Below are 27,696 nucleotides of genomic sequence, written 5' to 3'. Positions count from 1 at the left end.
ACCGAGACCGTTGCTCCCGCGAACCTAATTGGAAGAGAAACTCTGGGGAAAGCTGCTCGCCGTCCAAACTCAAAATGGCGCCTTCTCTCAATGCCCACGCTTCTTTCCAGCGTCCGCGGACTGGCGACCGCGAAGGCCGTCCCGGAACCCGCGACCAGGCCGACAGCAACCTTATCATCCCGAGCCGCACGTCGTCGCTCCACTCGCGCATCACGCAGCCGATCCCGTCGACGCTCAATGCCAAGCCCCAGCAGCGGACGCCCAAGACCCTCACTCATGCCTACATGGTGTGCGGCGTTGGCCGCGAGCCTTCGCAATGGGTCAAGGCTCCCGCGCCCGCGCAGGGAAAGATTGGGCACATGAAGGGTGCCGTGGGCCAATTCTGGCTTCCCGAGATCCTAGGAAGCAGCCCGAGACTGGAGCAGGACAACGAGATTGCGCGTGCTTTGCATTCGGCCATGAGGGTAGGTTCTTAGCTTTTTGGAGGAACTCATTGAGAAGAGAGTCGACTAATTCTGTATAGGCCTGCTTCCCTCACGATGTTGAGATCTGCACTGGTCGAAGCCAGCCTCACTGTGTTCACCACGCATTTGTTCTCCAGCAGGATTCTTCGCACACTCTATACGGCATTTGCCTGCGTGTTTGGTCGCGCGCTGACGAGAAGAGAGCCGAGACCATCCGGGAGCTGAGAAAGAGAACCGAGCCCGACTTCTACGACAATGCTGATGAACAGTACTGGATTCCATATTGCTTGTCGTTCCTTTCCCGGTATCCTCTCTACAATCTGCTCGGCGATTACCTGCGCGGCATGTGGATTCACTGGAACAAGGCCACAAACCTCTTCCACGCCGAGGAGGTGTCGCGGATCCTGAGTTTCCCAGCTCCTAGATTGAACGACTTGGTTCGCATCGACATGAAAGACTACGCTCTTTGCTACCAATTTCCTTCCTCGCCCACCGGCTTCCAGAACTTTGCCATGTGGCCTCTATTCTGCTGCCTTTCAATCCCCAACATTGTCGGCGTAATCGAGGCTGCCATCTCGCCCACTCGCCGCATCATTTTCGTCAGTCATTACCCTGCGATGCTGACAATGGCTGCCGAGACGGTCCGCTTCTGCGTCCGCGTCTATGAGTGGAGCGGCCTTTATGTCCCGGTTGTTCATGCTCGGCATGCCAAGGAGCTCGTCCAGGAGCCCGGCCCGTACATCCTCGGTATCACTGCCGAGTGCAGATCTCTCTTCACCGCCCCAACCGATGCCTTGGTCGTTGATCTGGACCGTAACTTTGTCCTTACATCGAGCCCGCCGACTGCGCTCAATGCGGGCCAACGCAATAAGTTTGTGACCCGCCTGACGCAGTCTCTGAATGGCGATGTCACACCGTCCGGCGTTCCCCAGCACCTGCGGTCTGCTTATGGTGGGGGAAAGCTAGTCCCGGCTGGCCAGATCATTGTGATGCGCGGAGAGGTTGAATCGATCCAAGACCCCGAATGGTGGAATCAGGATCCTGTTATGTCCGTAATGGACCACGTCTGCGAAAAGATGGTAAGCTTAATACCAAAACAACAAAGAATTTTGTGGATTCCGATTGCTGACATATTTCTTCGAATCTAGGGCCGAAACACGGGCTTGAAGGCCGTCTTCGGCGGGTCAGTCAAGAAACCCTTGATGACCAAGGTATCAATGAGGCACTTGAATGAGATTGTCCGTGAGCGAAACCAGTATTCGCGAGATGCTTTGGAAGCCTGGCAAGATTTCATCAACCTAAAGGGGCGGATGGAGACCGAACTCAACAAAGTCACCAAGCGAAACAACTATCTGGTTGAGGAGCTTGAGAGCTGGAAGCAGCAGGTAAGCATACCACGAAAATGTCGTCTTTTTGGTTCCGACATCACTAACATGCTTTACAGTTCCTCAAATTCCAGGCCTTTGCCGAGACGCTCACCAAGGAGACGCAAGATCTCAAGGTCAAGATTGAGAACCACAAGCGCGAGAACCGTCGCCTGGGTGGTCTTCTCGATCAACAGAAGGATGACAATGCACGGTTGTCTGTCCGCCTTGCTGGCACCGAGAAGCAGCGCGACGATGCTCTGGAAGCTCTGGTTCTGCAGCAAGAAATTGCAGAGGAGCTGGAGCGTGAGCGCAAGAGAAACAGGAAGGAGCTCACTGCTCTGCAGCACACCAACGTCACCATTCTCCGACAGCGTGATGAAGCTCGTCGTGTTGTGTTGCACCTGCGAAGCCTGATTGCAGGCCAGCATCACCATATGGAGCACCTCGTTAAGACCCTGACGTCTCCCGATGAGCTGGCTGCCGAGATTGAGGCCGGCTTTGTTGCCGCCGAGGGAGTGCCTGAAGAAGGGGGTATGTGGCAGAAACCCCACAGTATTGCATGTGTGATCGGTATTAACGATTGTATTTTAGAATCTCGCGAGGAGACGGAGACCCGCTTCATCAAGAATCTCGCCCGTGCCAGCAGACGCGTTTCTACGCAGACTTTCGTCGATGTTGCAGACCGTCACCTCAAGGACAAGACAGATGCCATTGCGCACATCATTCGCAACATTGCGGAGCAGTGTCAGGCCGCCGTCGAGGGCCTGCAGCTAGCTCAAGATGCCGAGCTAGGCACAGCTGAGACTTCGTTGCGGTCTCTGTCCAAAGGTCGCCGGGGGAGTAATCTCTCCGTTGCTCCCAGCGATGATGGCCAGTCCGTCGCGACGTCCGAAGCCGGCGACGACAGCCTCCTCCGACCCAGCAGTGGTCGGGCCTCTAGCATCCCACCCACACCGGATCTCATTCCCAACCGTAGCAGCACTAGCATGTCGATCGCTAGCACGGCCACGACCCCTGAGCGCACCTCCCAACAGTATGTCATTGGTCACGACATCCCCACAAAGATCGTCGAGGACGATGAGGACGACCTCTCCGGCGACCGCAGCGAGGGGGAAAGCAACCCCATCCCCCAGGAGCCGGGTATTGTTGGTAAGCACGCCGAGAGCCTGATCCACCGCCCTTCGGGTGCCCGGATTAGCGCTCTGGGCAGCTCTCGCTGAGCGTGCTTTGCTGCGTGGTTGTCAAGTTCCTGACGCGGGCTTCTCGTCTTGTGCATCATATGTTCTGTTTATACCAATTTTGCGGTGGGGGGTTTAAAGGGTCTGGGTCATTCAAAAAACGAAATCGTTTTCCGGCGTTGAGAGATTGCTATTGCCTTTGCACCAAACATTCCCTTAGTTGCTTTTATTTTTCCACGCTCACGTCGCCGTCATCTCGCGTCGTTTGGACCTTGGGCAGGGCTAATTTTTATTTTCGCTTGTTCCTTTATTTTACCTTATATTGCAGATGAGCCATAGCGCTGCTTTCCTTTTTTCTCATCTTGGAGTGGCTCGTTCGTGCCTTGGTTCGGGACAATTTAGGCTGTTGATGGATCGTGAGTAGAGCAGCAATAAACGCTTTGCAATTTGGTTATCTTGATTTTACGACTGGCGAGACTTGTTTGTAATGCTTAGTATTGTCTCTATATCCTTTTAAGACGCTAGATATCCTGCAAATATCAGTCCTACCATTCAATCCCTGAATGTTTGTTGGCGTTGTACCTGGCAGAATAAATGTTATAACATAGTAAATAAAACGGCCAGGAAATGCATTGGATTATATACACAGCTTACGACGTACTAGGTAGATAGTTGGAAATCTCAGGCAGCTTTTCGGCCAAATGGGCTTGAACATGTGAGATCTTGCCCGCCCCAAAGTTGATCATCGTAAAAATTTGTCATCAGTTTCCAGACACCTTCAGTATGCCGCTAGGTTTGAAGGCTGAACCAAATCCGTAAAACTCACCGGGATTGAGTTAACCAAGGTTAAAACAACTGATAATTAAAAACACACAATGCTCAGAACTCAAAACGAGCGAGAGAAGTGGGGGTTACGAAATACAATAAACAAAAAAAAGACAAAAAAAAGAATTGGATACACCGCGGATAGAACGCGGGACCGTCTGTAACGATTGTCCTTCACTAGTCTCATCAAGGAGACCGAGTCAATGCAAAACAGAAATCATACCACTAGACCATGTACCCAGTGACAAGCTGATGAAGCAAACTGCTTGTCTAGTGGGGTTAACGTAGAGTTAGGCAGATTAACAGGTAGAAGAAGCCCACTGTCAGTTTCAGCTCTCTGAGAGAGGTTTCTCCACTGTTGTTTGCTGGGGGCTGTCCAATGGGGTGTTATGGTGTTGGAACGAGCCCCACGCTGACGAGTGGATTTAGGATTACCTACTTTCGTCGCGAGAGATAGATTTGTTAAGTAGTGTAATAGGCATGATTGAGGAATTTCGAAGAGGTTCACTCTAATTCATTATTTTCTCTGTGCACGCTATATGTGAAAGAAATCATGGCAACGGATGTTTACGCTGAGACTACGGACCTTGCCTGCCACACGCCAACGGGACAAAACATGGACGGAAGAGACGCCCCAAAAAGGGGTAGAAAGCTGCAAAAAGAACAAGGCCTTCCACCAACCTCTGATGCACAATTAACTCGAATTATGCCTAATCAATCGAGTGAGAGACACACAGTATGAGATGTAACCCTCCAACAAATAAAAAAGTTTACCGTGCCCGTCCGCCCGCCCGTCCTCCAGCGGGCCCCCTAAACGCAGCCTCCACCAGCACCCCACAACAACCTACTACCACAAAACAATACCACAACAACACAAAGACAAAAAAAAACATACAACACCAGGGATTCGCTGGTCGTCACCGACCCAACTACTAGTCTGGCCCTCACTGACTTATCTAAGGGAGAGCGGACGGGATCCCGAGTTCTCCAGTGGGTATGGTCGTATGTGGTATGTATATCTCTCAGAGGGGACTATATACACAAGGCGAGTGACCGAACAAATACAGGCCACTGAACATTATTGGTATTGGTGGGAAGCGAAAGGCCTGCCCTCCAGAGGTCGCTCGCTTGGTCATCATCTTCCACGCGGCGCGGTCATGTCGCTGCATTGCCAGTGTCCTATCTAGGATCTATGAGACTGCCGAACGCCGGTCGCCTGCCTAAAATCGAATCTGGTTGCCATTCCTGGTATGTACAGTACAGGTCGGCTTGAAGGGCCGGATAGTATGAGAAGAGTCCATCTTCCAGCAGCTTGGTCCGTGTTCCGGCGCCCGAAGCGGAAAGTCGAGAGACGCAGCAAGCAGCCCAAACACATTGTCCTTTTATTGTTTGTGTTCCTGACATCATCTCACGAATACGGGCTCTCTGCTCACATAATTATGATACTATTCGGGATGTGCTACACAGGGAACCCCACCTCCCCCGGGAAACTACACCAGTACTCCGTAGTTGTCGAAGATCCGAACACAATACGAGAGAGGAGCTTGAATAGCTTCACTGTTAAACTTGTCCTTCACCAACTCAAGCCCTTCAAGCTTCATATAGGGTCATAACATAAATTGGGAAGCATCTTTTTAACTTTCGGAGCGACTTCTATAGGAGACTTGTGATCTGCTACTATGTCCCTGTTTACGCCCCGAGTTCTAGCGATTATATACCCACTAGCCATAGGCTTATACGAAACACCCGAGCAAGTCATCTTTCTTTGAGATAACGTAAACGTGCTATACACATGGACCAATCACAGGGAAAAAAACAGACCCAGTGACAAAACAATGTTCTGTGTCTTAGAGCAGGGCAAGAGCAGGTCAACTTGTCACAATTAAGAACCAGCCTTTTATTGCAATTGTCATCTCGATTCTTGCTGTTAGCCCTTCGATGCCCTGTTCGCATCTATCCAGTAGTTTGCCTACCTCCAACGTGTGCCCCAACAAGTGCAAATATGCGCCAGTTCCCTCAAAGTTCAGTTGCCTGCTAATCGATTTTAACGATATCGCTATTGCAGCTGCCAGTTTGCTGTCATATCGTTGCATCATCCCGCCGCCAAACTCCCGACCAGACACCAAGGCCAGGAGCCTTTTCCGCCGCCGCCGAAAATAAAGAAATTTCGCATTCAGAGGTATTGAGTATTCATACAGCGCACCAAGTTTCAGTCGAACCGGTGAGTCGTCAAGGAAAAGATTTGTCGATATAGAGGCAGCCCTTACTGGGAGGGTGCCTGTGCGTCGTGCTGGCGGTACCCAGCATTACCGCCTCGACCGCGGTAGCCACGTCCCCGTCCACCGCGGCCGCGGCCTCGCCCGCCGCGGAATCCACGGAATCCGCCATCGACGCTGCCTTGGCCGAAGGTTTCCATGTTTCGGCGCTGCTCCTCGCCACGCCACTCTCGACCGCCGGGCTTCGGACCGGTGTTCTCAAGCCTGTCCTTGGCCTCGCTGGAAATGTTGTCAAAGAACGACCTTGACGGGTTGTAGGCGGGCGCAACAGAGACGCTGGCATCGACGACCGCCTCGGGAGTCAAGGCATCTCCATTGGCCGTCTCCGTGAGGGGCGAACCGGAAATTGCCTCCTTCACGATTTCTTGCTTGTTGAACTTGGCATTGGCAGAGGCAAAATCGAAGTCCGAGTCGGGGACTTCAACCTTGGCCGGGCGAGGACCTCGGCCGCGACCGCCACGACCCACATGTGCCGGAGCTTGCCGTCCAGAATTGACTCTCATCTCGTTGACCTTCTTGGTGAGGTTATCCATGGCGGGAGTATTATTCAGCTGCTGGGCGGGAGCCGACCCATCCAGCTGAGCCAGGTTCGCCATCGCGACTGCTACCGCAGCTTTGGCGGCCTGGGTTGCGTCTCGCAATGCCTCCGCATTATTAATCTGCTCGCCAGCCGGCTTGGAGGAGGATGCCTGTGCTTGTTGCGATGCTCTGGAGGTCAAGCCAACAGGCAAAGGGACGGCGGGCAAGATCTGTGTGGGGCGAGAGATATTTTTAGGTCCCGTGGGAATGAACTTTGAGGCCTCTCTGGGGGCAGTAGGCGGAGCATTTCTGCTAAGCGATACAGCCGTAGCCTTCACCTCCTCTTCAGTCGGCTTGGACTCAACTGGCGGGGGTGGCGCCGCTGCGGCAGCGAGTTCCTGCGCTAGCTGCTCTGTAGACTCCAACTTGGACGGCGAGTCGGCTTTTTGTGTCGGTGTGAGTGGCTTCTTTTCCGTCAAGGGACCAATAGGGGAGGGCTTCGGCGCGAGAGACGGAGTTGAGGGTGTTTGGCTGGAAGACTGACGTCCACCCTGACCGGGCGCGCCAGGAGCGCTGGGGCCGCCAGGAATGCCTGGGGGACCGCCAGGGCCCGGGGGGTACGCATAATTATTCCACGGCGCAGGTCCTACTGGCCCAGGCGGGAATTGCTGGCCTGGCATCATCCAGAGCGGTTGTGGTGGATACTGCATGCCGCCAAATGGGTTCGGCCCCGGGCCCGGAGCACCGGCTCTGCCCCAACCTTGCATATGAGGCGGAGGATAGTAACCAAATCCCGGACCACCGGGTATCGGTCCATGCTGATTAGGGCCACCGAGAGGATGACCAGGCGGTCCTTGTGGTGGTCCCTGTAGCAGTCCCTGCGGAGCTTCTTGAGGAGCCGGAGGGCCGGGAGGGCCGGGCGCCACATTAGCCGGTCGAGCTCGAACCTAGGTAGCTATTAGCAGCTACTCAACACCGTTGAGGTATCTCGTCAAGGTGTGAAGAAGGCCACATGATCAGAAGGAAGGCAACGGAGAATATCAACATGGGATTTGTTTGCGCAATTTAGACATAAATGTTTAACATCCGAAAGTATTTCATCATGATGTGGCCGTTCTTTGTGCTCGACTCGAGGGAGGAATAGTAACTTACGCCGACGATTGCTGGGTCATTGGGCATGGCAGGCGGCTCCTCCTTCGCGGAACTCGGGCCCTCTTCGACCCTCAGGTCTTTGACGTCTGTGCCGCGGAATACAATGTACTCGTAAAACTGGTCGGACGGAGCCACCTCGTCGCCAGGGTTGACCTTCCGACCCTCGGTGCCGAACGATCGGACATTCTCAAGCGACACGGTCGAGTCCTCTGAATTGATCTGGTGGAGTGTCCCGACATATCTGAGCAGCGACGGCGGTTAGCATCAACGAGGGCACGTGGCGTTAAAATGCGGGGCAACATACCGAATGTCGCTATTCGATATGAGGGATATCCGAGCTCTGCGCGCCAGCTGGAGTTAGCAATTGAGGGCAAGAGTATGGGAGAGAGCGGCTGTCCCCGTGCCGTGGTGGACTAACCCGAGGAATTTCGACATTGTGGGGATGGCGCTGATAGCTCGAGACAGCACCAACGAAAGAAGTGCGGTGCGGCGAGCACGCAGCGGAGGAATGTACGGTGGCAAGAATTAAAATTAGGGAGAAAGAGCAGTAGGCGACCTCTCCGTAAGCGATATTGAGAATGCGCCGATATGCGGTCCGCAGCGGGCGCAGCGCTTGTCGCGAGTCGATGGAGAGGATAGAAACGAAAGAAAGTAGGAGGACGTGAGAAAAGTTCAACAGATGCAACCTATGGAAAATTGGCGGCCTCAGCCTCCCTCTTTCGGTTCGGCGCCGAGTATTGCCTAGCGCCACTCCGCTCTGTGCGGCGTAGGTCTGTGCGCTAACCCTCTTTGCAGCGTTGCCCCGCCCCTAACCCTAGATCTATATCTCAGATTGGGGCGGGTGTCCTCCGAAACAATTTACAACCAAATATCATAGAATCTTTGCTGCCAATTTCGATGTGGCCGTCTCCTGTGGTTTCACATCACATCCAAAACACGCGAGATCAAGTTCAAATGCACAAGGTTTGGCTTTGCCTAACATATTGGCGTCAAGATGGCTACGTGCACACGACCTCTCCCAGATTCTTTTCTCAAACCTTATTCTCTGCGCATTGTGAAAAGGGGCGAGAAGACGAAAACGCAAAATGATGCGTGAGGAAAGGCAGGAGAGCAGCCGCCAGAACACGAACATCATAATACACGAGTCTTATTCTGCTCCCCCATAATGAAAAATCGCCCTAAAATCTGAACCATGTTTTTGAAGCCGCCCTCAGCTTTTGAACCTAGATTGACAAAAAATACAACATTAACCGCTCACGGCCCTTTGGCCGCTATATCCAGCCAAGAGTGGCTCGATGCTCTGGGTGGTGTGCTCCGAATACCCTGAATATGCCGAAAAGACACTGTTCAGACTGTTGTTGCTGGGGTAGTTCCGAGCTAGCTGGGTCCGAGAGGGATATTGGGTCTGCCTGTACAAGGACGAGGGAAACGAAGGCATAAGGCTTGCGTCAGAGGTATCGGGCGACAGAACATGTCGAGCTCGGTCGACAAGCAGAGGAAGGTATTCCTGAATTGTTGTGGATTTCGGAGGTCGCGATAATCCAGGCCGCCGTACCATGCCCTTTTGTCAGGCAGCGGGACTTTTCGGGTGTCCGTACCTGTCTTTCCGTGATCTTTGACGCCCCAGAACATGCAACCAGAGTCGGCCCAGTCGTCGACAATGTCTGCAATTGTCTGGATGTGACCGTAAGAGGCAGGTAGAGAGCCTTTGGGCCGACAGAAAACAGAAAGAAAAACCCCAAATATCGTAGTAGCGAGGGTAAGAGCAGCAAAGTAGATGACCTGTGGTGGATACATGTTGATCCCAATTCGAAACTGGAGGTTGATGGCTAGACCGAACAGCCAGTGGACGCCAGATTTCAGCAAGAATAGAACGACTGTCTGCCATGCCGTCAATGCCGCAACTATCGAGTTGTAGTGGCCGTTGGTGCCCTTGGGGCCAATTAAGGCGCGGTATATCTTCTCGTCTCGGGACATGTTGACTATTAGTTCCGCGCAGTGCAGAGATATTGTGACTACCGACTGGACGCCGGTGGTTAGAAGGACAGCCGGGACCATACCGGCGGGCCCGTTGTCAGCACCCAAATTGAGGTTCACCACAGAAGTGCCGGTGGAGCATCGGAATGCACTGCAATTCGAGTCGGTGATGCCCTGAAACGAGGGGAGAAAGGACCACGATTGCCCTAGAACGGTCTTCGGAAAGCCCTCTCTGATGTAAACGAGAAGAGCGCCCCCCCAAATCACGCTCACCAAAGGAAGGCACCCTAAGAGATAAAGAATACGCCGTACTCTGCGATCGGCCTTGAACATGTTTTCCTGCTTGGCCAAAGGCTTCAGACTACGCGCATCTTCTTTGGCCAAATGAACGCTCATCATGCACCGACCGGATCGAGGCTGTACCCGGTGTCCGTCATGCCCGTCGTCGACACGCTCGGGTAACATCAAGAGGGTTGGAGCTCCATGTCAGGACGTCTGTTTTGGCCAACGCCCATGTTGTGACGATGGCTTGGAGGAGTAGGCCGACGCCAAACGCTAGAAGCGCAATGGCATTGATGTGGAAGTCAAAGGCATCTGTGAAATCGTAGTTGTGTTTCAGGAGATCCGCAAGATCGGGATTCAGGGTCAAGAAGATTGAGCGAGGTTGAGCCGTAAGCGAGGGCAATGCCAGGAAGGTAGACGGCGCTGGCCAGCCTTCCATTTGGTCTGCTGAATTTCGAGGCCGTGAAAAGACGCAAGTTCGAGTTGCACTCAAGCTTGCCTTCTCTCTGCAATGACCACCGGAGGGTGCAGGTGTGAATGTAGCCCATGCTGTCGTTGAGTAGAGTGACTTGATGCAAGGTGGTGAGAAACCTGAGAGGGAGGAAACCGGGCTGGCCAGTAACATACCCAAAACATCGAGTCCCAGAGGCAAAACTTCTCTCCAGGTGTCCCATATAAGTATCTGCGTAGCGCGGCCGTTTTGGATCTCTTGCTTGAACAAGATCGCACTGGCCAAAGAGGCAGCAATGGCAATAAGCCAACTGATAACGAGGCCCGCCAGACACCATCTATTGGTGACATGGCTGTCATGATAATTGGGGGCAGCCATAGTCATGAGCAAAGCAAACGCTCCACCTCCGACCCCTTGGCACCGGAGAGACAGCTAAGATGAGGGCAAGACATGGAGAGAAGGAGAGGGGGCATATTAAACGGCATTTTAGGGAAATAGGAATCGCCGTAGCACAGAGCGAGCCCACGAGAGGCCATGGACGCGAGACGGCACACCCAACTTCCTCCGACGCTCATAGCCGTTGATAAGGCGCCTTTCCAGTCTCATGGACCCAAGCTCGAGGCTCTCGCTGGAGAGCCTGAAGGCCGCGCGAAACAAACGAATACCATACGTGTAACTGCACTGTAAACTTGGACAGGCAGGTGGATTTGGTAGGCTCCCCTATTTCCGGACCACTTGCTGCGCGCACTCGCGATAGGGCTCCTGGCCGTCGACAATAGATTAAACGGTCAAACCTTGGGCACCCTTGCTGTGCCTGAGATGTGATAGACCACTCCACGGCCGGCAGGCACCAGGTTCGTAAATATAAGCATACATGTCTAAACGAAGAAAAAACGAGAATTGATCAGACCTGAATTCACTCGCTGCTCGACAAGGCATAGGCGGGCCCAATGCATGCCAAGACAAGCGCTGTTCCACGGCACCCGTTTTTTTGGGACAGGGAAGCTGAAAACTGGAAGAATTGGAGTCGAGGCTGGTGGCCCCGGACCTGGCGCTTTCTGTGATACTGTAATTATGCCTCTGCTTTGAATCGAAGATTGGAGCGACAGGCTGGCTGAGCAGGATGATTGAACAGTTCCTGTATGCTGCATGTCCGCCGCAACAGGTAAATGGATGTGCTCGAGACACCAGCCTGTCGGTTACCGGGTTCGCATAGTATCCGGTGCGACGTTTTACTGATATTGGCGCATTCTAAACTGCATAATCGGTGCTTCTTTTAGTATCAACACATAAGGCGACTGACGAGGCAACTAAAAAACGGGGCCGTCTTGGTAGTCGTGAAGATGAGATTTGGAATGGCCGAGGGGAGGCTTGGCCATAAAACGACCGGGACCGGGGTAGGCACAAGTGTCATGTATGTACCCGTATTGTACATATCATAGTGTAACAATGGATGGTACGGTATGAGTATGGAGGGACAAACAGTGGACTACTATGTACGAACGGCGTAATTTCGGGGCTTCTGTGTATTGTGACGTATAGCTACTGACGAAGTAGTATTTACAACCCTTAAGGCTGCGCACCCTTGCACAATTAACGGCGGCTGGTCTTCACCCCACTCTCGTCATCCCACCGTGCGCCTCGTTCACTCAACATGGCAACTCCTACTTGCCCCTCATCTCATCAGCTTCTTGACCCCGTATCGACAGCCAAACTGGAAATAGCACTTGGAGGCATTTGCTACCTGTAGTGCTTGTGCGACTGGTTTTGCGCTCTTATCCATCCAGATTTTCTGCTTTCCCGGTTTTTGGAGCGTCGCACGGCACGGCAGAAGAGGCTTGGGAGTCACAGCGTTGAGCGGGGCATCCCCAAAGTGCATCGCCACTCTTAAATCTCAGACATCCTACCTAAGATTCCCAAGCTTGGGCGGATCACTGTCACTGTTGCCCGGCTGAGCCTTGAATACGATCACAGCGGCGAGACAACATGGCAAGCCGGCAGCTTCGCAAGCTCAGGAAGCAGCAAGAGCTGCTCAGTCCCCAGACCGAGGCTGGGGCTGCGGCCGGAAGCGACGAGTCGGACTATGAGCCCGCCCCTGCGAAGCCCCGGGCGAACGTCTTTTCCGGCTTTGCGGCTCTTGGCGACCTCGGAGGCGACGGGGAAGATGACGACCAGATCAGCGAGGAAGATGTAGCCGAGCCTCAAAAGGCTGCTGACACCAACCAAGGACCCGCAAGTGGCCAGGTCGATGAACAAGCCCCGCCCAAGAGGAGCAAAAAGCCCAAGAAGAAGAAGAAAAAGGGAAAGAAGCCGGATTCGCTCGCGCCAGCCAAAGAAGAGAATGAATCCGTAGACGAAATCGACCGAGTGCTTGAGGAGCTCAAGCTGGAAAAGCCTGCACAGACAGCGTCTACTAGCAGCGCGTCGACTGCCGCCGCCGCCTCGACCACTCAACTTTTCGATCTCCTGGGCGTAAGCTTCCACCATCTGAAAGCTGCCAACGAGATGCGCAAGCTCTTTGGAAAGTCGATGGAGGCGGCCAGCTCCGAGGACAGTCCTAGGCTAGCTCGGCCACGCGGCGGACAACGAGAAGTTGACCTTGAGACCTTTCTTGCCGCACAGCCAGCTATACCAGGCCAGCCGGGGAAAACTAGCATGTTTGACACAGTCCTGCGAACCAACCCGTTCATAGAAGGCAAGAAGACGTGGCCTAGGGATTCGACACACGGGCTTAAGATGATCCGTATAGGCGACGCCGACGACATTGGCGCCGTCGAGTTTGCATTTTCCCACGACGATAACTACGAGGCCCTGGACGTCGCCTTCTTCGGCCTGGTCGGCATGTACGACCCCATGCAGATTGTCTATTTCCTCAACCGCTATCCATACCACATCTCGTCCCTCATCCAAGTCAGCAAGGTGGCAAAGCAAGACCAAAACTCTGCTCTTGCCGCTGACCTCATTGAGCGGGCTCTCTTCACGTTTGGCAGAGTAGGCCTCAGCGATTTTCGCAAGAAGTTGGAGCAGGGGAGAGTCAAGATGGACTTTGCCCGGCCCGAGAATCGACAGTTTTTCCTTGCTGGATCTAATCAGGTCCGAAATCTGGTCTTGAAAGGCACCTTCCGGACCGCGTTGGAATGGGCAAAGCTCTTCCTGGCTATCAACCACGATGACCCGTATGGCATGATCAATTGGGTTCATGTGCTAGCTATTCGCGCCTACGAGGCTCGGTGGTTCGTCCAACTATGCGGCTCCAGGCTTTTCGACGAGACGAGTGGGGTCGCAAACAGCGTCTATGCCAAACAAACTCTAGCGTTGGCGCAGCTACAGCTAAAAGATCGAGAGGGAGCCAAGGCGACCCTGACTGCGGGGATAGAGAGACTACCCTGGCTGTACTGCGCTCTATTCACGGCTTTGGGCCTGGACACGCCGAAATCGATCTGGGCCGTCCAGCCCCGGAACAAGGACGAAGAACTGCACACTAAACTCTACATTCACACGGCTAAGGATTTGTGGAGCGGTCCAGAGGCGGTTTCCCTGCTTGCCGAAGCAGCCAACGCAGCGCGAAACATCGATTCAAAGTCCCTCCCTCCCGGGCCGAATGTATCCCTCGCGACGGCCCGATTCATCTACCTCGACAACACCCCCGAGCTAATGTCGGCCGTGCCACGGGATATGCTTCATACGTCCCCCAACTTCGACTTCGACCCTCTCCCGCCTCCAAAGGACGAGAATATATTTTCCTCGTCTTCCCAGGAACGGCCATGGGCGCTGACGGGACGCGATCTGCTACGGGCTGTCATGGGCAATCGCATAATAGCGACCCCGGCTAACCAGCAAGACGGGCCCGGGATAGCAGACCTGCCAGGATGGCCAGAGGCTGCCTGGCCCGTGGACGACAATAGCGACTTGAGCATTAGTGTTGGCAGTGACGATGGCGGTGGCGACGACGACCGTGATGCCAATGATGACGAGGACGTCGTGGTTCGCACTGTCCCGCGCGACGGCTTCATGCAGCGCGCAGTTGAGACCTTGATGGCCAACATCTTTGGTGGCGGGGCCCGGGAGAATGGCGACGACGACGAAGATGAAGACGACACAATGGCGCCTTTGTCTATGCCGGGCGCATGGTTTGAACCCGACGAGCACGGTGGTGCAGACAGGGAGGGTGGGGATGGAGAGCACCGCACTTAGGGCTTTAGGCCCCGAGTTCCAGGGGGTTTGCTGATGATGTCATTCTACGCATTATGTATCAAAACTTGGAGTAGACGAGTTCAGAATAGAGAGGGCTCTCTCTATTGGTACATTGTGAATATTAAAATTTAGCAAGTTTACAACGGGCTTTGCCTGGGTAACTAGGCAGGTATCAGTTTATCCCCCTTTTCTCAGGTCTAGGTGGGCGTTTATAGGAGGTATGGCTTGAGAGTGTTGGGGCGGCCGGTGGTAGAAAACCACCGAAGCAATACTTTACACATATTAAATTGGAAAAGGGGGCTAGATTTCAGTATAAATGAGCATGAGGAAGGTAGAGGCAACCAGACGAGTTTCTGCCAGGGTCTTGTGACGGAATGACGTCATAACCCCTCATTTCAAGTGCTCACAAGCTGACGCAACGAAGTGAAAGAGACGAAGAGCACAAATGCAAACACGGAGGGAAAAAGGAAAAGAAGATACAGAGCGAGCGTTACAGCGATGGTATCTCTCTCCGCTAACGGCAAAAGTTGCGGTTCCACCATTCACATGTGTCCGCGCGCATGCGACACGTGGAATATGCATCTTTTTTTTTTACCCGGAGCGAGCGAGCGTTGGGGCGAGGTTTCACACTTTCTGAGTCGGGGGCGTTGGAACAGTGAGCAAGTTTCATGATTGCGACCTGGCCCACCCACTATGGGCGGATGCTGGGGAAGGACGGTATCTGATCTTTCCATAAGGTAAGGTACCTATGTACCTACCCTGCCCCTGAGGTGCGATGCGAATCGCGCACAGCGAGCGACGGCCTGGCCGCAGCAGGGGAAGGGCCGCCGCATCGCATCGCTAGGAGGCTAAGGCAGGCTGGCTGGCGGGCGATCATTATCAACTGCAGGATTGCGGTGTTCTCGGCTCCGATGGCGAGCTCGCCAACCACAGCTCAGCCCAGCTGGAGAACACAATTGCTGGCCACAGCTCTTGCCGAGATCCGAAACCGCCGGTCCCGTTGACAGAACTGGAAGAACGCGATGGAAAGTGTCGTAGCACCCGCTGCGCTGCGCTTCAGAGCACCCCGACGGAGGTGTGAGACTGACCGAGCACGCAATTACTAATGTTGTAATGAAAGCATGGATAGTGTAAGCTTTTCGTCCCCCCCTGGGAGCCTTCCGAGAGTGTTCGGGCGTTTCGACTGCCCCGTGTGCGTGTGCGTGTGCCACTTTCTCGCCATCCCTTAAAAGACTCCACGCCTCCCCGCCCTCTTTTGTCGGGTGGCTTGGAGCTTGCAACAAACTGCCCCTCCTTTATTTGTTCGCTCCCCCGCCACCACCGCCAACGACAACGACCGACCGATCCAAACCTATTACGGGTTCGAATTACGCAGCAAGACAAAAAAAGAGTCTAATACGCGCTCGTTGTCGTCACCCCCCCGGTCGTTGAAGACAAATTACAAACGCAAACCAATTTCACAATGTCTGATCTCCCCGTCGACGCCGTCCCCGCGCCCGTCGACGCCGACACGCCCAAAGACACCGAACCGGCCGGCGACACCAGCTCGCCCACCGGCGACGCCCCAGAGCATGTCTATACCTTCAACGTGACCATGACCTGCGGCGGGTGCTCGGGCGCCGTGGACCGGGTGCTGAAGAGGCTTGATGGTGAGTTTTTATCTTGTCGTCTTCTCCCCCCACGCTTGGAACGAGAAGCTTTCAGCTCTCACAACATCTATCGTATGCACGTCAAAGCATCGCCGTTGCGCAAAAATGAAACGGTGGCCCCGCGAAAAGGGGGGAATGGGGGGAGCGAAACGCAAAAAGCGAGAAACGAAAGATGGGGCAATATAACGGCTAACACAAACCGTTTTCCCACAATATAGGTGTCAACAAGTACGAGGTGTCGCTCGCCGACCAGAAGGCGACCGTCTACGCCGGCGAGTCGCTGCCTTACGACAAGGTCCTGCGCACCATCGCCAAGACGGGCAAGAAGGTCACCAAGGGCGAGGCCGACGGCGTCGAGCAGAGCGTCGAGATTGCTCCCGAGGCGTAAAGGGACATTGCTTTTTTTTTTTTTTTTTTTTTTTTTTTTTTTAAAAAAAAAAAAAAAAAAAAAAAAAAAAAAAAACCCTCTTTGGAAGGACAAAGCTGGACACGAAGCGTGATGGCTTTTTCTTTTCCTCTTTTTTTTTTTTGATCTTGATGTGTCTTTTTACTCATTTTCATAGCCAGCCGGTACCGAGCACGCACACGCGCGCGCGCAACTCCTAAACAAAGGCAGCTTTTTGTTTTGATCTTTTCATCACATGGCAGCTAGCAGCACAAGCTCTCGTTCTTATCTGTTCTGCAGGAGTTCTCGCCCCCTTTTTTCTTTAACTTTTAGCCGTTGGTTTATTCAGGAACTGCGGATTAGACAAAGTGAAGCCATTTCTTCTTGTTCCGTGTCCCTACCTAGGTTTTCGTGAACAGCCCGAAACTTTGCACGGCCGTGAAACCCGTAAAAGGGTTGGTGATATGTGGAGGAGACCTGTCGTTGACTAGATGGGTGGTCTTGGCAGTCCCGTCCACGGGCTGCCAAGCATGCGTATCTAGCAAAGTCCCTTTTGTGACAAACAAACCGTGGTTGCAACACCGGGGCTCTCTCCTAGCATCCTCCCGCATAATGCGGCATGGTTTGGTAACGTAATGCGCAGTGTGGCGACTGCACACGTGTGTGGCCGGCCGGAGCGTGTGTGGTGTGTGGTGGAACTTGTTACTTGAGACGGACGGGTCGATCGATCTCCCACCTACTTGAGGAACAGTCGGCTTGGCATGTCTTGCCACGGGCGGGCAACTAACTCTATTCTAACGTTTGACAGCTGCCGCGCCTGCTTGTGCTTGTCCTGAGAGTTGCCGCATGTATTTTTCCATGGGCCCAGCAGAGCGGCGATATTCTACGATCTATCTCGAAAGGGAGATAAACACGAGAAAGGATCCCTTGCACAGTCCTTACTCCCTTTCTCACATTTAGCATGGCGTGGCCACCAGCGTAAGTACCTCACAATGTCACGTCATATTTTACTAGAACTGCCAACCGTGGCCGCTGCGTACGTGTGTACCTATGTATATTGCCGCCGGCTCCACGGAAAACGGCTTTCGCGGCGTGGTGTGGCGTCCCATTGGCCGACTTTAACCCATACATGTACCTAATATTCCTTATCAAAAAATGCCGGAGTGCCAATGCCGTCCCCCATATTATGTATGTACCATACCATCATTTCTCCACAGTATCACAGCAGCTCCCTCTCTTCCCCGTGGGGCACACACAGCATAGCTCAGCTCGTCCATTGCCTGCTGCCGGTGCGGATACACACACCGTGGCCGATTTTATATATTGCAATACCCATATTCTCTCGCTTCTTACACTAGTACTTCCCTGTGCATCTGCCGAGGGGAGCCCGTTTCCTGGTCGTGGAAGCCCCGGGCAGCCGGCAGCATCCTAAGCGTAGAAGCCCCGTGGAATGTGCTCGCCTCGGGTGGGCAGTCACAGGATCGAGGGCCAATATGGACAGCCGCCTTTTATTGGCCGGGTTATTTGTGGGAATTTGTTTTCGCGGCGAGCGGGAGCAGGCCCACGACGAGAAAGTGCGAGAGGGTTGATGATGGTGATGATGGGTGGCAGGCACTCAATGTCTGTGCATCCATCCTGTGCGCAAGTTTTTGTAATTGGCGGTTCTGCATTTGCAGAGTAACTGGCTGGCTGGATTGTAGTGGATGGGGGGTTGGTATGATCGAGTGAGGAAGACGATGCCCTTTAAAGACCTAGCCGATACAGGGTGTGGTTTTTATGGACATTTTCCTTCTAGAGTCAACTCCGCATCTTGTCGCTGTAGGCATAGCATATAATCACCACGATGGCGCTGTTGAAATCACTGCCATGCGCTCTCCTTGTTGCCGTGCTTGCGGCCGTGCAGGTTGGCGCCCATGGCATTGCCACGGCCATAGTGGTCTTCCCGACGGGAACATTGTACGTGGTCCTCTCCGCGCAAGTCAGAGACGAACTGACATGCTCCCTTCCGTACTCAAGCTATCAAGGGTATAATCCAAGCTACCAGTGGTCACGGCCTCCCCCAACCGTCGTAGGATGGTCCACGCCAGACGACCTCCAGTAAGCCAGCTCGACTTCCCAGTAGGACAGAAATTTCCTAAGCATGAAGTCAGAAACACGTTCGTCAGCCCAACTGCGTACGCCAGTCCCGACATTGTCTGCCATCTCGGAGCAACTCCAGCCGGGGCAGCCGCCCCAGTCAACGCCGGAGATACAATCGAGATTCAGTGGACGCCGTGGCCAGCGAGCCACAAAGGCCCGGTCATCGACTACCTGGCCAACTGCAACGGGCCATGCGTGAGTGTCTCTCCCGCGGCAAGAACGCAGCGCTTACCGGCAGCAAAAACACTGACAGAGAGGACCCAGCAAAACGTCGACAAGACCAAGCTGAAGTTCTTCAAGATCGACGAGGTCGGGCTCGTCGACGCCGCCTCGGGCACCTTTGGCGCTAGCCAGCTGACTAACAACAACAACAGCTGGGTCGTGCGGATTCCCACGGACATTGCGCCGGGAAACTACGTGCTGCGGCACGAGATCATCGCACTGCACGCGGCTGGCCAGACGAACGGCGCACAGAACTATCCGTTCTGCTTCAGCCTGGCCATTTCGGGCAGCGGCACCGCAAATCCCGCCGGCATTCCCGCCACGCAGTTCTACGCGGCAAACAACCCGGGCATCAAGTTTGACCTGTTCAGCAAGTTCACATCGTACCAAATTCCTGGGGTAAGCCTCTCTCTCTCCCTCCGTGTCGCGTCCTCCCCCAAAGTCTCCGAGACTGGACTGGACTGGGTCTGGCTGGCTGACAGTGAAACCTCTGCGTGTTTGCAGCCGCCGCTCTACTCGGGAGCCCTATCGGTCGCGCAGAGCAAGGCAGGGCCGATCAAGGCCACGGCGTCCGGAGTCGCAGGGCTGGCCAACAAAAACGTGGTTCTGAGACCGACAAGCCCGGCCGCCAAGGTGGTGGCCGCCGCCCCTTCGCCGGCCACGACGGTCGCGGCGAAATACGCGGCGGCGCAGACGCTTGTTAAGAAGGCCTCGAAACGAACAGACGCCCCGCGCGGTGCGTAAAAGGAGCGAGGTTTTGTGCAGCACTTGCTTGCTTTCATTGCGGAACCGACTCGCTTTGCATAGCCAGCTTCGGGTTGGGACACAACTTGGAAAGCTCGCAGTGCAGTGATGCCAGACAGTTTCCGTAGCTTAAGAGGTGTGGGAAATGGAGAATGGCGGAATTGTTTTCTTCCTCTCTTGCGTCTGGCCCTCGATTGGACACCTGCTCTGTGAAGTGATTTGAGATGCACCAACCAAATGCAATTGTCAGCGGTATTTATTCTCGGGCCAGAAGCAAAAAGGGCAATAATAAAGGAATGAAGAGAGCTTCGCTGGCTGAGCTGAGCGAAAAAGCTGCTCTGACAGTAACTGCTCTGACTGTGGCAGCTCTGAGCCTGGCGCCTCTTCAGGGCTACCGACCCGTGCGCCATACCCATGTCGTTCAGGGGTATGTTTCCTTCCCTGCGGACCAACATCTCTCAATCCGAGTAACCACAAGAATTGGCGAAATCCGGCGGGTTTGCTCGCTTCCAGACTTCTACGCAGTATACGGAGACACGGACTGTGAATTCCAATTGTCTGGCCGGTCCGATGTGCAGTGGGCAGGGCAGGCAGGGCAGGCAGGGCCATTGGCCTTTTGTTGCTGAAATAGATGCGCCCTCTGTCGCGGCCGTGAGGCCAACACACGGTCGCCTGTGGCACAATGTTAGAAGCTTCGTCAGGGCCGCCTGGCTGGCACCTTTGGTACTTAGAACAACCTGCTCCTCGGGTCTAGGTCCAAACTGTGGGACGGATGCAGCTGGATTCCATGCTCGGTTTCCATATTCCGATTTTTGATGGATTTTCCGAAAAATGGACCCCATTTGTGACTCGGAGCTGAAGAACAAGAGGTAACCTAATTGGCGGTTCTTGGAATGGTTGCGCCTGCTGGATTTGGCAACACCGCGCGATTGCAATCTCGCCCAAGCGCGGGATCACCTGGGCAAGGAAGGAGCACAGCAGGAAGCAGGCACTAGGCAGAGATGGACAGGTTGCGGGAGAGTGGGGGCTCGGAGCCGAGAACACCATCGAATCCTTTGTCGACGACTGCTCTCGACGGAATCCCACGATCCAAGAGTGTGAAACGGCCCCGACCAGTCAAGTCGTGCCTCGAGTGCCGGTGAGAAAACATTCTCTCATGGCACGTCGCCAGCCTGTTGCCACCATGCTGACCTCTTTTGACCTGCAGAAAGCGCAAGCTCAAGTGTGATCGTCAAAAGGAGTGTTCCCAGTGTCAAAAGGCACGGAGGTTCTGCAAATACCCTGATAACAATGCCGGAGGCGGTTCGGACGCCTCTGACGGCGAGACGGAAAGGGCTACCAAGCGCCCCCAGTACGCCGCGGGCCCGTCCACTTCCGATGCATCTCGTCTTTCGGCTTACTCTGGTGGTGCCGAATTGGCAATCCCGAGAAGTCCCGTCGGCATGGACGAGGTTGCTGCCCGCCTGGAGCGGCTCGAGAAGCTGATCACGGGCAGTCGCGTTGCAGCATCGCCGATAGCCATTCGGGGCTTGTCGCTGAAGGGCGAAATGGGAGCCCGCATGCTGGGGCAGAGCAAGGCTAGGACAATGTTGCATCTCGTAAGATATTGTGCCAAAACATATCTGCATACTCTGGTAATTCACTGACACGATTCCCAGTTCGGCGAGGCCAGCGATATTATGAGGAACATGGCGGACGTGGACCGCTGCCGTGAGGTGTTTTTGGGTCTGCAGGACGCATACCGGGCTCTGCAGGGGCAGCATCGGAAATTGACCGAGGCCATTCCGGTTTTCGCCCAGTCGACGATGCCAGTCGAGAAGCGCATGGCCGACATCCTGCCGCCGAGGGCTGTTTGCGACAGACTTGGAGAGTCGTACGTCGAGGTCACTGAAGGACTGTGCCGTTTTATCCACATGCCCTCGTTCTGGCGAGAGTACGAAAACTTCTGGGGCGGAAGGGAATGTCGCGACGGCTTTCTTCCACAGCTGCTCTGCGTCCTTTGTATCGGCGCAAGATTTGCGACAGACACCAGAGGCCTTAGCCGTAATCGCTTCACAAGCGTCCATATCCCAACTGCTTGTGCACTCGTTCGTCAGTGGCTGGACGGTCTCCAAGGCGACCAGCTTGTCGATATCACGACGCTCGAAACAGAGCTCTTGCTCTTCCACGCGCAATATACGATTGCCCCGAGTCAGCAAACTTCCTGGATGCAACTGGGGTACGTCGTCAGGATGGCAATGGCGCTGGGTCTGCATAGAGATCCATCCGAGGACCCCACAATCACCCCATTTCACTCCGAGTATCGACGCAGGCTGTGGTATACCGTGTTGGAGACGGACCTCTATGCCGCCCAAGCGTGCGACCTTCCGTGTGCGACCAAGGAGGGTGAATATTCCTGCAAGGCCCCGGCAAACCTGGGCGATGAAGATCTCGCATATGACGCCAAGAGACTGCCAGAAACAAAGCCCTTAGATCACTATACGTCTCGTCAGCTTCCGGTCTATGCAGCAAGGACGCTCCCGAGTCGAATAAACGCCGCGAGCGTTGTCAGCCGCCTGGATTCCGTCCAAGACTATGCTGAGATCTTGGATGCCGGCGCAGCCCTGGAAAGAGCAATCGACGACATCAACTGCCTTTTCCCTCAGTTTACCTCGCTAGACATACAAGAAAAGCATAGGCAATGGATCACCAAGACCTTTCTCAGCCTGCAAGCCCGCCAGTCCTTAATAGCTCTGTATCGTCCCTTCGTTTTTAATGCTCCTAATTGCCCGCCGCAGATTTCGTCAAGTTTTTTGAAGTCGTCCATGATGGTTCTTGTTTACGCCGAGGAACTCGATACGCCGCGCCCTGGCCACGAAGAGGCCATGGTGATGTTTCGGTTCATCTTTAGACAAGACATTATCGAGGCGGCATTTGGCGTGTGCTACTTTTTGAAGAACTCTCGAGATTCCACGACGCGGGCGGTGTCACGAGACAGCTGGCCTCCAGCCCAGGCCGAGGGTGCGGCGCCAGCGGAGGGGCTTGATGCGCAATATCCCTGGTCGGCCGCAAAGATGATCGACGCGGTGGAACGCACAGTTGTACGGCTATTAGGCACAGTCGGCGCCCCTAGTTCCGACCTCTGGGACATTATCGCCCTGGCCATAGTTGTCAACTCTGTTCGCGCTGGAACTGCAGAGCAGAAACTCGAGCGGACGACGGATTCGATTATGCGGATCGTAGATATCTGTCGTCGGGGCGTCAAGCCGGAAGGCGCCCTGTTCTCTCCAGTGCGTCTCTACACCCAAGGTTTATCTCTGCGTACCTCGTCTCCGCTGACCACATTCGCGACGCAGCCGGCCGGAGTTGCTCCCCCGTCTACCGGTAAACATTCCAACACGCCGGATGTTTATTCGAACCCCACGTCGAGATCGTCTTTGTCGGAGGCTTCGGTGGACGAGGTATGTGCTGTACTTTTTATGATGACGCAACGTGTTTGCTGACAAGGCCGCTGTTTAGGACCAAGACGAGTTGCCGTTCTGGGAAGCTTTTCTCGCGGGCTCGAATTACACGAGCGACGAGATGAGTCGCCGTCCATCTTAGGTTTTTTTCTTTTACAAGGTATCTCTAAATGGAGAGCCGTGTCATGCTAGACGTGTCATGTGTTGGATGCCACACCTTTTGGGACCTGTTTGGTAAACTTTGGGCATTGCGTGGAGTTGTTTGTCTGGGAGCATTTTATGGAGTCCGGCTTGGGGATCAATGGTTTGAGGGAAAAAAGCATGCGGATACATTCGAATCAAAGGTTTTTTTTTAGGTAGACTAAGCAGTACGATTCAGTCTTCCTTTCTATAAACGAGTAGTGAGATATCGGATATACAGCTCTCGGGTCACCTCGATAGCATATAACGTCTTCCATTCCTAAGCTAAAAATGATTCAAGGAGGTAGAGATGGTAAGCAAAGGTGACCGAGGTTCACTCGTCGACAATCTCTACCACGTATTCTATGGCCTCCTTGTCCGCATCGGCTAGGTCACCGGCCATCATCAGCTCGCTCGTCAGCAATTTTGCGCCCATAATTCCTAGAACCTTAGGCCAGTAGCGCAGTTTCGTGATCCGAACCGCCAGGAGATGTTCGCCGGTCACACCGTCGGCCTTCTGGGAGATGGTTGCACCCTTGGACCCACTAGCCTTCCCGCCCAACGACAGGACCGAGGACAGGTTCATGAAAACCCCCACGACGCCGCCCGTCTTCTTGTTCCGGTTAAACTCGTACGATGAGTTATTGGTCAATACCTTTCGACCCGTGATCATGTACACCGGGTCCGAGGAATTGGCGAAATGCGTCTGCATCTTCGGCGACTTATCCACGGCCGCTTGATAGAAGACTTTGTCGGCTTTGTCATACTGGGTCGTCTTGACGAGCCCCTTGTACGAGTCCATATCGTCGCGCTCCCGCTCAATTTTCGCCTCGCCCCCGGCGTCAGCGCCCGCCGCCTTGGCCGTGACGGCCGCCTCCGCATTCGTCACTTGGCCGAGCGCCGCCTCCAAGTTTTCGTCGAACTCGTGGATGTCGCTATCCTCGATTTCGGGCTCTTCGCCTGCGTTGATGCGTACCATGGTCCTGATGCCTTCGACCACTGTTCCGAGCTTGTAGTCCTGGGCAAGCCTTCACGTCCCGGGGTAGTAGTATTCCAGATCCTTGAGCCCCATATTGTCATGGGCAGAGAGAGACAAGGGGCTAGCCGAAACACATGAAGGGGCGGCGATACTGGCTTTGGTTTGACTACTTCTCACTGTTGAGAAATGTCTCACTGTTGAGAGATGAAGGGCACATCGTAGAGTATAATATATCCCTCTGGGCTTGCTAGAAGCGCCCGTCGATGGCAGCCTTGCCGGAAAAAATGGCTGACGAGCATCGAAAATCCTTCCAATCACAACACCGGAAAATGCTCGTCCAATCTGTGGCGGAATACAGCGAGCGCCGCGCCATTTTGTTCGCCCGACTTGTATGGCACGGCATTTATGTCCATTATCCCAGCACAAAAGGCCTGTGGACTCCGACTAATGCGCGACATGCCGGCATATGCATGAGGTCCCCGGACCAGTCCGGTCTCTCGCCCACGGCGGCCTCGTCCACCGAGATCTCTCTTCTCGAGTTCCCCGCTCCAATTCTAGCCTCCGCGAAGCTGGGGTGGACCTCAACGACACGATGCAGAGACTCCAAAACGCTGGCCGTTTGCTGTCTGAGGCTCTGAATAATTTCTACCAGAACCTCTACATGCCGGGACCACATCTAGTCCTTCGGGCCAAAACCGATGCAACATTTGCTTTCGTCGATACACAACTGGGCGGGATCAATCTGTAGGAGCCTACGAATGATGATGGCGAAGGCGTGATATTATAGATCACAAACGAAGCGCAAAGAATCACGAATGCCATCAAGCGCGGCAAACTCACCAAAGAGGACCTCAAACGCGACCTTGACCTCCTCAGTAGCCTTCACTCGAAGGCCGTTGATGACGACAAGGCCATCAACTTACAAGACTGCGACGACGAGAGCGGCGTCGACCTTGACGCATTGCCCAGCGAAGACAAGGAAGAATGGATTCGGAGTCTGCATAATGGGTTGGAGCGACAGGTTTCGGAGTGCTTCTGCCAGCAGTCTCACCTAGCGAGGCTTAGACTGCCTGCCCCGGATGCCCGCGGCGGCAACCTATCGTTCAACGTCTATTTCTCATATCATTCGCATGAATGGGGCTGGGTACCCAGCGAATGCACACTGAACAGGTCGGGCCCCAGACTTTTGTAGCGTCCCGTGGCTTGACATGGTCGCTCGCGTGCTAAATTCGAGACGTAGCAACTTGGAATCGCGCGAGGAGCCTGGGTGCCATTTCATCAGGGATGCCCAAAATAACAACACGAGCCTCGACATTTTCGTGGAGCGGGACGCGGCGGCCGAGGATGGCCAACGAGAGCGACCTTCCCAGGCGATACGCAAAGGCAGCGTCCGATTACGAACGCCAACCCGCCCGCCGGGGAGAGCCCATAGCAAGGCCAGGCCTGTCGTGTCGCTACGAGATCTCCTCAAACCAACCCGCAAGAGTGTCCAGGTTTCCTCCAAAAAGTGCTCCCCTCGCCTGAGAGAGCAGCTCTTGTGGAACCTAAGTTTGGGACTTCTTCATCTCGGGCGAGATGAGTGGAGATATCTGCAATGGCACGCTGCTAAAGCTGCTGAAAAGGAAAGCGGCATTTTCTTTCTCAGGGATCCCGCCACTGGGGAAGTATGCGATATCGCGAACCCGTACATATCCTGGAAGTTGCAGTTACGGTAAACGAGCAATGACGACCAAACCAGGAGCGACCAGGAGGACTTGTTGTTTCACTTCTTGGGCTTCGCTCACCTCCTCGTCGAAATCTACACGTGGGAGGTCCTTCGGTTTCCAGACAGCCTATGTGGAGACGTCACAGAGTCCCAGCTGTGGCTGTTGAGGCATGTAGGCGAGATGGGGGTAGATGCAGGGCCGTTCCGGACTATTATTGAGGCCTGCCTCAACGTAGCGGCCGGAAGTCGCGATCTTCAAAACTATGTGCGCACAAACATCGTCGTTCCCCTGAATCAATATCGAGACACATCTTCTACTACGAACCACCTCGAAACAGCGCTATCGCCATCATCCGAGGAAGTGCATTTATTCGATTCCCGTGAAGTCTAATGTACTCAGAATGCAGATCGGTTTGTACTTCTCTTTCACGTTTCCTCAGGCTCTCCGCTCCGTACTCTGCTTCCGCTTTTCCCCTGTCTTAGTCTCGTATTATTTCATTTTTTGTTTCCTTTTTACTCCTTTTTTTTCTGCTATCTCTCCGCCCTTCTTCTGTTTCTTGCTAATGTAAGGCAACGACAGGGCCAAGGCAGACGATTTCTTCGATAAAATGGACTCGTATCTGCACCATTATATCTGCCGGTCTCAACGGACTATGTCACAGTCCAAGCCGCTGAACCAACCCCATGTTAAGATTGCCATCATCGACAGCGAAATCAACCTGCCTTCCGTGAGGGATATTCAGAATATGAAGCTCACTACTCGTACCCGCAACGTCACATACGGCATCGACGCCAAGATAAAAGACCGCCGCAATTTTTGTGCTGGGGCTATTGATGATTGTACTGACCAAGTCGGGCATGGTACCAAGGCAGCGTGGCTACTGCACAAAGTGCCCCTAAAGCCGAGCTCTACATTGCCAAAGTCTGCCACTCAACTAAAATTCCTGCTAACGAATCATATCAAATCGCTGATGTGAGTCCACGTTATCCCAAGCGAACGTGATAATTGTAAGGACAGCCTCCCTCGACTGACGCACTGACTATAACTATTAGGCCATATATTGGGCAGTTACCGAGTGGAAGGTCGACATCATCTCTCTATCTATCGGCCTTAATGGTGCGGACAATAGTATCGATAGAGCTAGATGCTGCCGAGGAACTCGGCCTTCATGTGATCACCTTCGCTGCGTCCGGAAACGGTGGTGGGAATGTGGCCCTCGCGTGGCTAGCTCAGAAGCCGGGGATCATAGCCGTTCATGCGACCGACGGCCTCGGTTCCGAGGCCGGCTTCAGTCAGCGCGCGTCTCACGGCAAAGGCGGAGAGGCAAGTCGCGATTTTCAGTTCGCAACGCTGGGGAAAGACATACCGTAGAGTTGCAAGGCTTCCGGCGAGTGGAAACACAGCCTTATATCCGGCTCATCCTTTGCCACGCCCATCGCGGCAGGCATTGCAGCCAACGTACTGGACTTTGCCAGAAGAATGCAGCGACGACCAAACATTTCACTTCAGCCGCTACAAACTAGTGCCGGCATGCGGAAGATCTTTCAGGCCATGTTGGTTCGCATTC

General features: G+C 54.2%; 9 protein-coding genes and 1 non-coding gene across 10 annotated transcripts; 6 read left to right on the top strand and 4 right to left on the bottom strand.

Annotated features, from left to right (window-relative positions):
• Positions 1 to 74: 74 nt before the first annotated feature.
• Positions 75 to 3,051, top strand: B0T26DRAFT_656224 (AEX-3 domain-containing protein; the record flags this gene model as incomplete). Its single annotated transcript, XM_060438694.1, has 5 exons — positions 75 to 464; positions 524 to 1,543; positions 1,613 to 1,849; positions 1,909 to 2,362; positions 2,423 to 3,051. 5 exons carry the CDS (start codon positions 75 to 77, stop codon positions 3,049 to 3,051), a joined length of 2,730 nt encoding a protein of 909 aa, XP_060292007.1.
• A 910-nt stretch (positions 3,052 to 3,961) lies between these two features.
• Positions 3,962 to 4,074, bottom strand: B0T26DRAFT_t229. Its single transcript has one exon. It is a non-coding gene; the product is annotated as a tRNA-Ala (tRNA).
• Positions 4,075 to 6,097: 2,023 nt separating this feature from the next.
• Positions 6,098 to 8,216, bottom strand: B0T26DRAFT_680518 (Scd6-like Sm domain-containing protein; the record flags this gene model as incomplete). Its single annotated transcript, XM_060440498.1, has 5 exons — positions 6,098 to 7,297; positions 7,390 to 7,569; positions 7,782 to 8,022; positions 8,086 to 8,121; positions 8,200 to 8,216. The coding sequence occupies 5 exons, from the start codon at positions 8,214 to 8,216 to the stop codon at positions 6,098 to 6,100; spliced, it is 1,674 nt and encodes a 557-aa protein (XP_060292006.1).
• Positions 8,217 to 9,027: 811 nt separating this feature from the next.
• Positions 9,028 to 11,324, bottom strand: B0T26DRAFT_815149 (uncharacterized protein; the record flags this gene model as incomplete). The annotated part of the gene is made up of 5 exons (XM_060447360.1): positions 10,668 to 11,324; positions 10,513 to 10,608; positions 10,222 to 10,463; positions 9,271 to 10,175; positions 9,028 to 9,223 (listed from the first exon to the last, which is right to left on the bottom strand). The coding sequence occupies exons 1-5, from the start codon at positions 10,873 to 10,875 to the stop codon at positions 9,028 to 9,030; spliced, it is 1,647 nt and encodes a 548-aa protein (XP_060292005.1). The 5' UTR covers positions 10,876 to 11,324.
• Positions 11,325 to 12,109: 785 nt separating this feature from the next.
• B0T26DRAFT_728543 (transcriptional repressor TCF25-domain-containing protein) lies at positions 12,110 to 14,934 on the top strand. Its single transcript, XM_060442904.1, has one exon. It carries the CDS (start codon positions 12,478 to 12,480, stop codon positions 14,683 to 14,685), a length of 2,208 nt encoding a protein of 735 aa, XP_060292004.1. The 5' UTR covers positions 12,110 to 12,477; the 3' UTR covers positions 14,686 to 14,934.
• Positions 14,935 to 15,735: 801 nt separating this feature from the next.
• On the top strand, positions 15,736 to 16,921 carry B0T26DRAFT_479240 (uncharacterized protein). The gene is made up of 2 exons (XM_060435256.1): positions 15,736 to 16,334; positions 16,553 to 16,921. Exons 1-2 carry the CDS (start codon positions 16,148 to 16,150, stop codon positions 16,720 to 16,722), a joined length of 357 nt encoding a protein of 118 aa, XP_060292003.1. The 5' UTR covers positions 15,736 to 16,147; the 3' UTR covers positions 16,723 to 16,921.
• A 559-nt stretch (positions 16,922 to 17,480) lies between these two features.
• On the top strand, positions 17,481 to 19,824 carry B0T26DRAFT_744010 (glycosyl hydrolase family 61-domain-containing protein; the record flags this gene model as incomplete). The annotated part of the gene is made up of 5 exons (XM_060444345.1): positions 17,481 to 17,518; positions 18,736 to 18,816; positions 18,870 to 19,053; positions 19,123 to 19,479; positions 19,585 to 19,824. The coding sequence occupies 5 exons, from the start codon at positions 17,481 to 17,483 to the stop codon at positions 19,822 to 19,824; spliced, it is 900 nt and encodes a 299-aa protein (XP_060292002.1).
• Positions 19,825 to 20,733: 909 nt separating this feature from the next.
• On the top strand, positions 20,734 to 23,613 carry B0T26DRAFT_479180 (uncharacterized protein). The gene is made up of 4 exons (XM_060435255.1): positions 20,734 to 20,962; positions 21,032 to 21,422; positions 21,483 to 23,264; positions 23,323 to 23,613. The coding sequence occupies exons 1-4, from the start codon at positions 20,826 to 20,828 to the stop codon at positions 23,404 to 23,406; spliced, it is 2,394 nt and encodes a 797-aa protein (XP_060292001.1). The 5' UTR covers positions 20,734 to 20,825; the 3' UTR covers positions 23,407 to 23,613.
• A 165-nt stretch (positions 23,614 to 23,778) lies between these two features.
• Positions 23,779 to 24,640, bottom strand: B0T26DRAFT_680513 (uncharacterized protein; the record flags this gene model as incomplete). Its single annotated transcript, XM_060440497.1, has 2 exons — positions 23,779 to 24,443; positions 24,601 to 24,640. The coding sequence occupies 2 exons, from the start codon at positions 24,638 to 24,640 to the stop codon at positions 23,779 to 23,781; spliced, it is 705 nt and encodes a 234-aa protein (XP_060292000.1).
• A 1,791-nt stretch (positions 24,641 to 26,431) lies between these two features.
• On the top strand, positions 26,432 to 27,674 carry B0T26DRAFT_479121 (uncharacterized protein). The gene is made up of 3 exons (XM_060435254.1): positions 26,432 to 26,539; positions 26,709 to 27,101; positions 27,182 to 27,674. The coding sequence occupies exons 2-3, from the start codon at positions 26,737 to 26,739 to the stop codon at positions 27,498 to 27,500; spliced, it is 684 nt and encodes a 227-aa protein (XP_060291999.1). The 5' UTR covers positions 26,432 to 26,539; positions 26,709 to 26,736; the 3' UTR covers positions 27,501 to 27,674.
• The last annotated feature ends 22 nt before the right edge of the window (positions 27,675 to 27,696 follow it).

Source organism: Lasiosphaeria miniovina (genome assembly GCF_030549165.1).
Source record: "Lasiosphaeria miniovina strain SMH2392-1A chromosome Unknown B0T26scaffold_7, whole genome shotgun sequence".
Taxonomy (NCBI): domain Eukaryota; kingdom Fungi; phylum Ascomycota; class Sordariomycetes; order Sordariales; family Lasiosphaeriaceae; genus Lasiosphaeria; species Lasiosphaeria miniovina.
The sequence above is the reverse complement of the archived record's forward strand: the minus strand, read 5'-3'. Positions and strand labels throughout refer to the sequence as shown.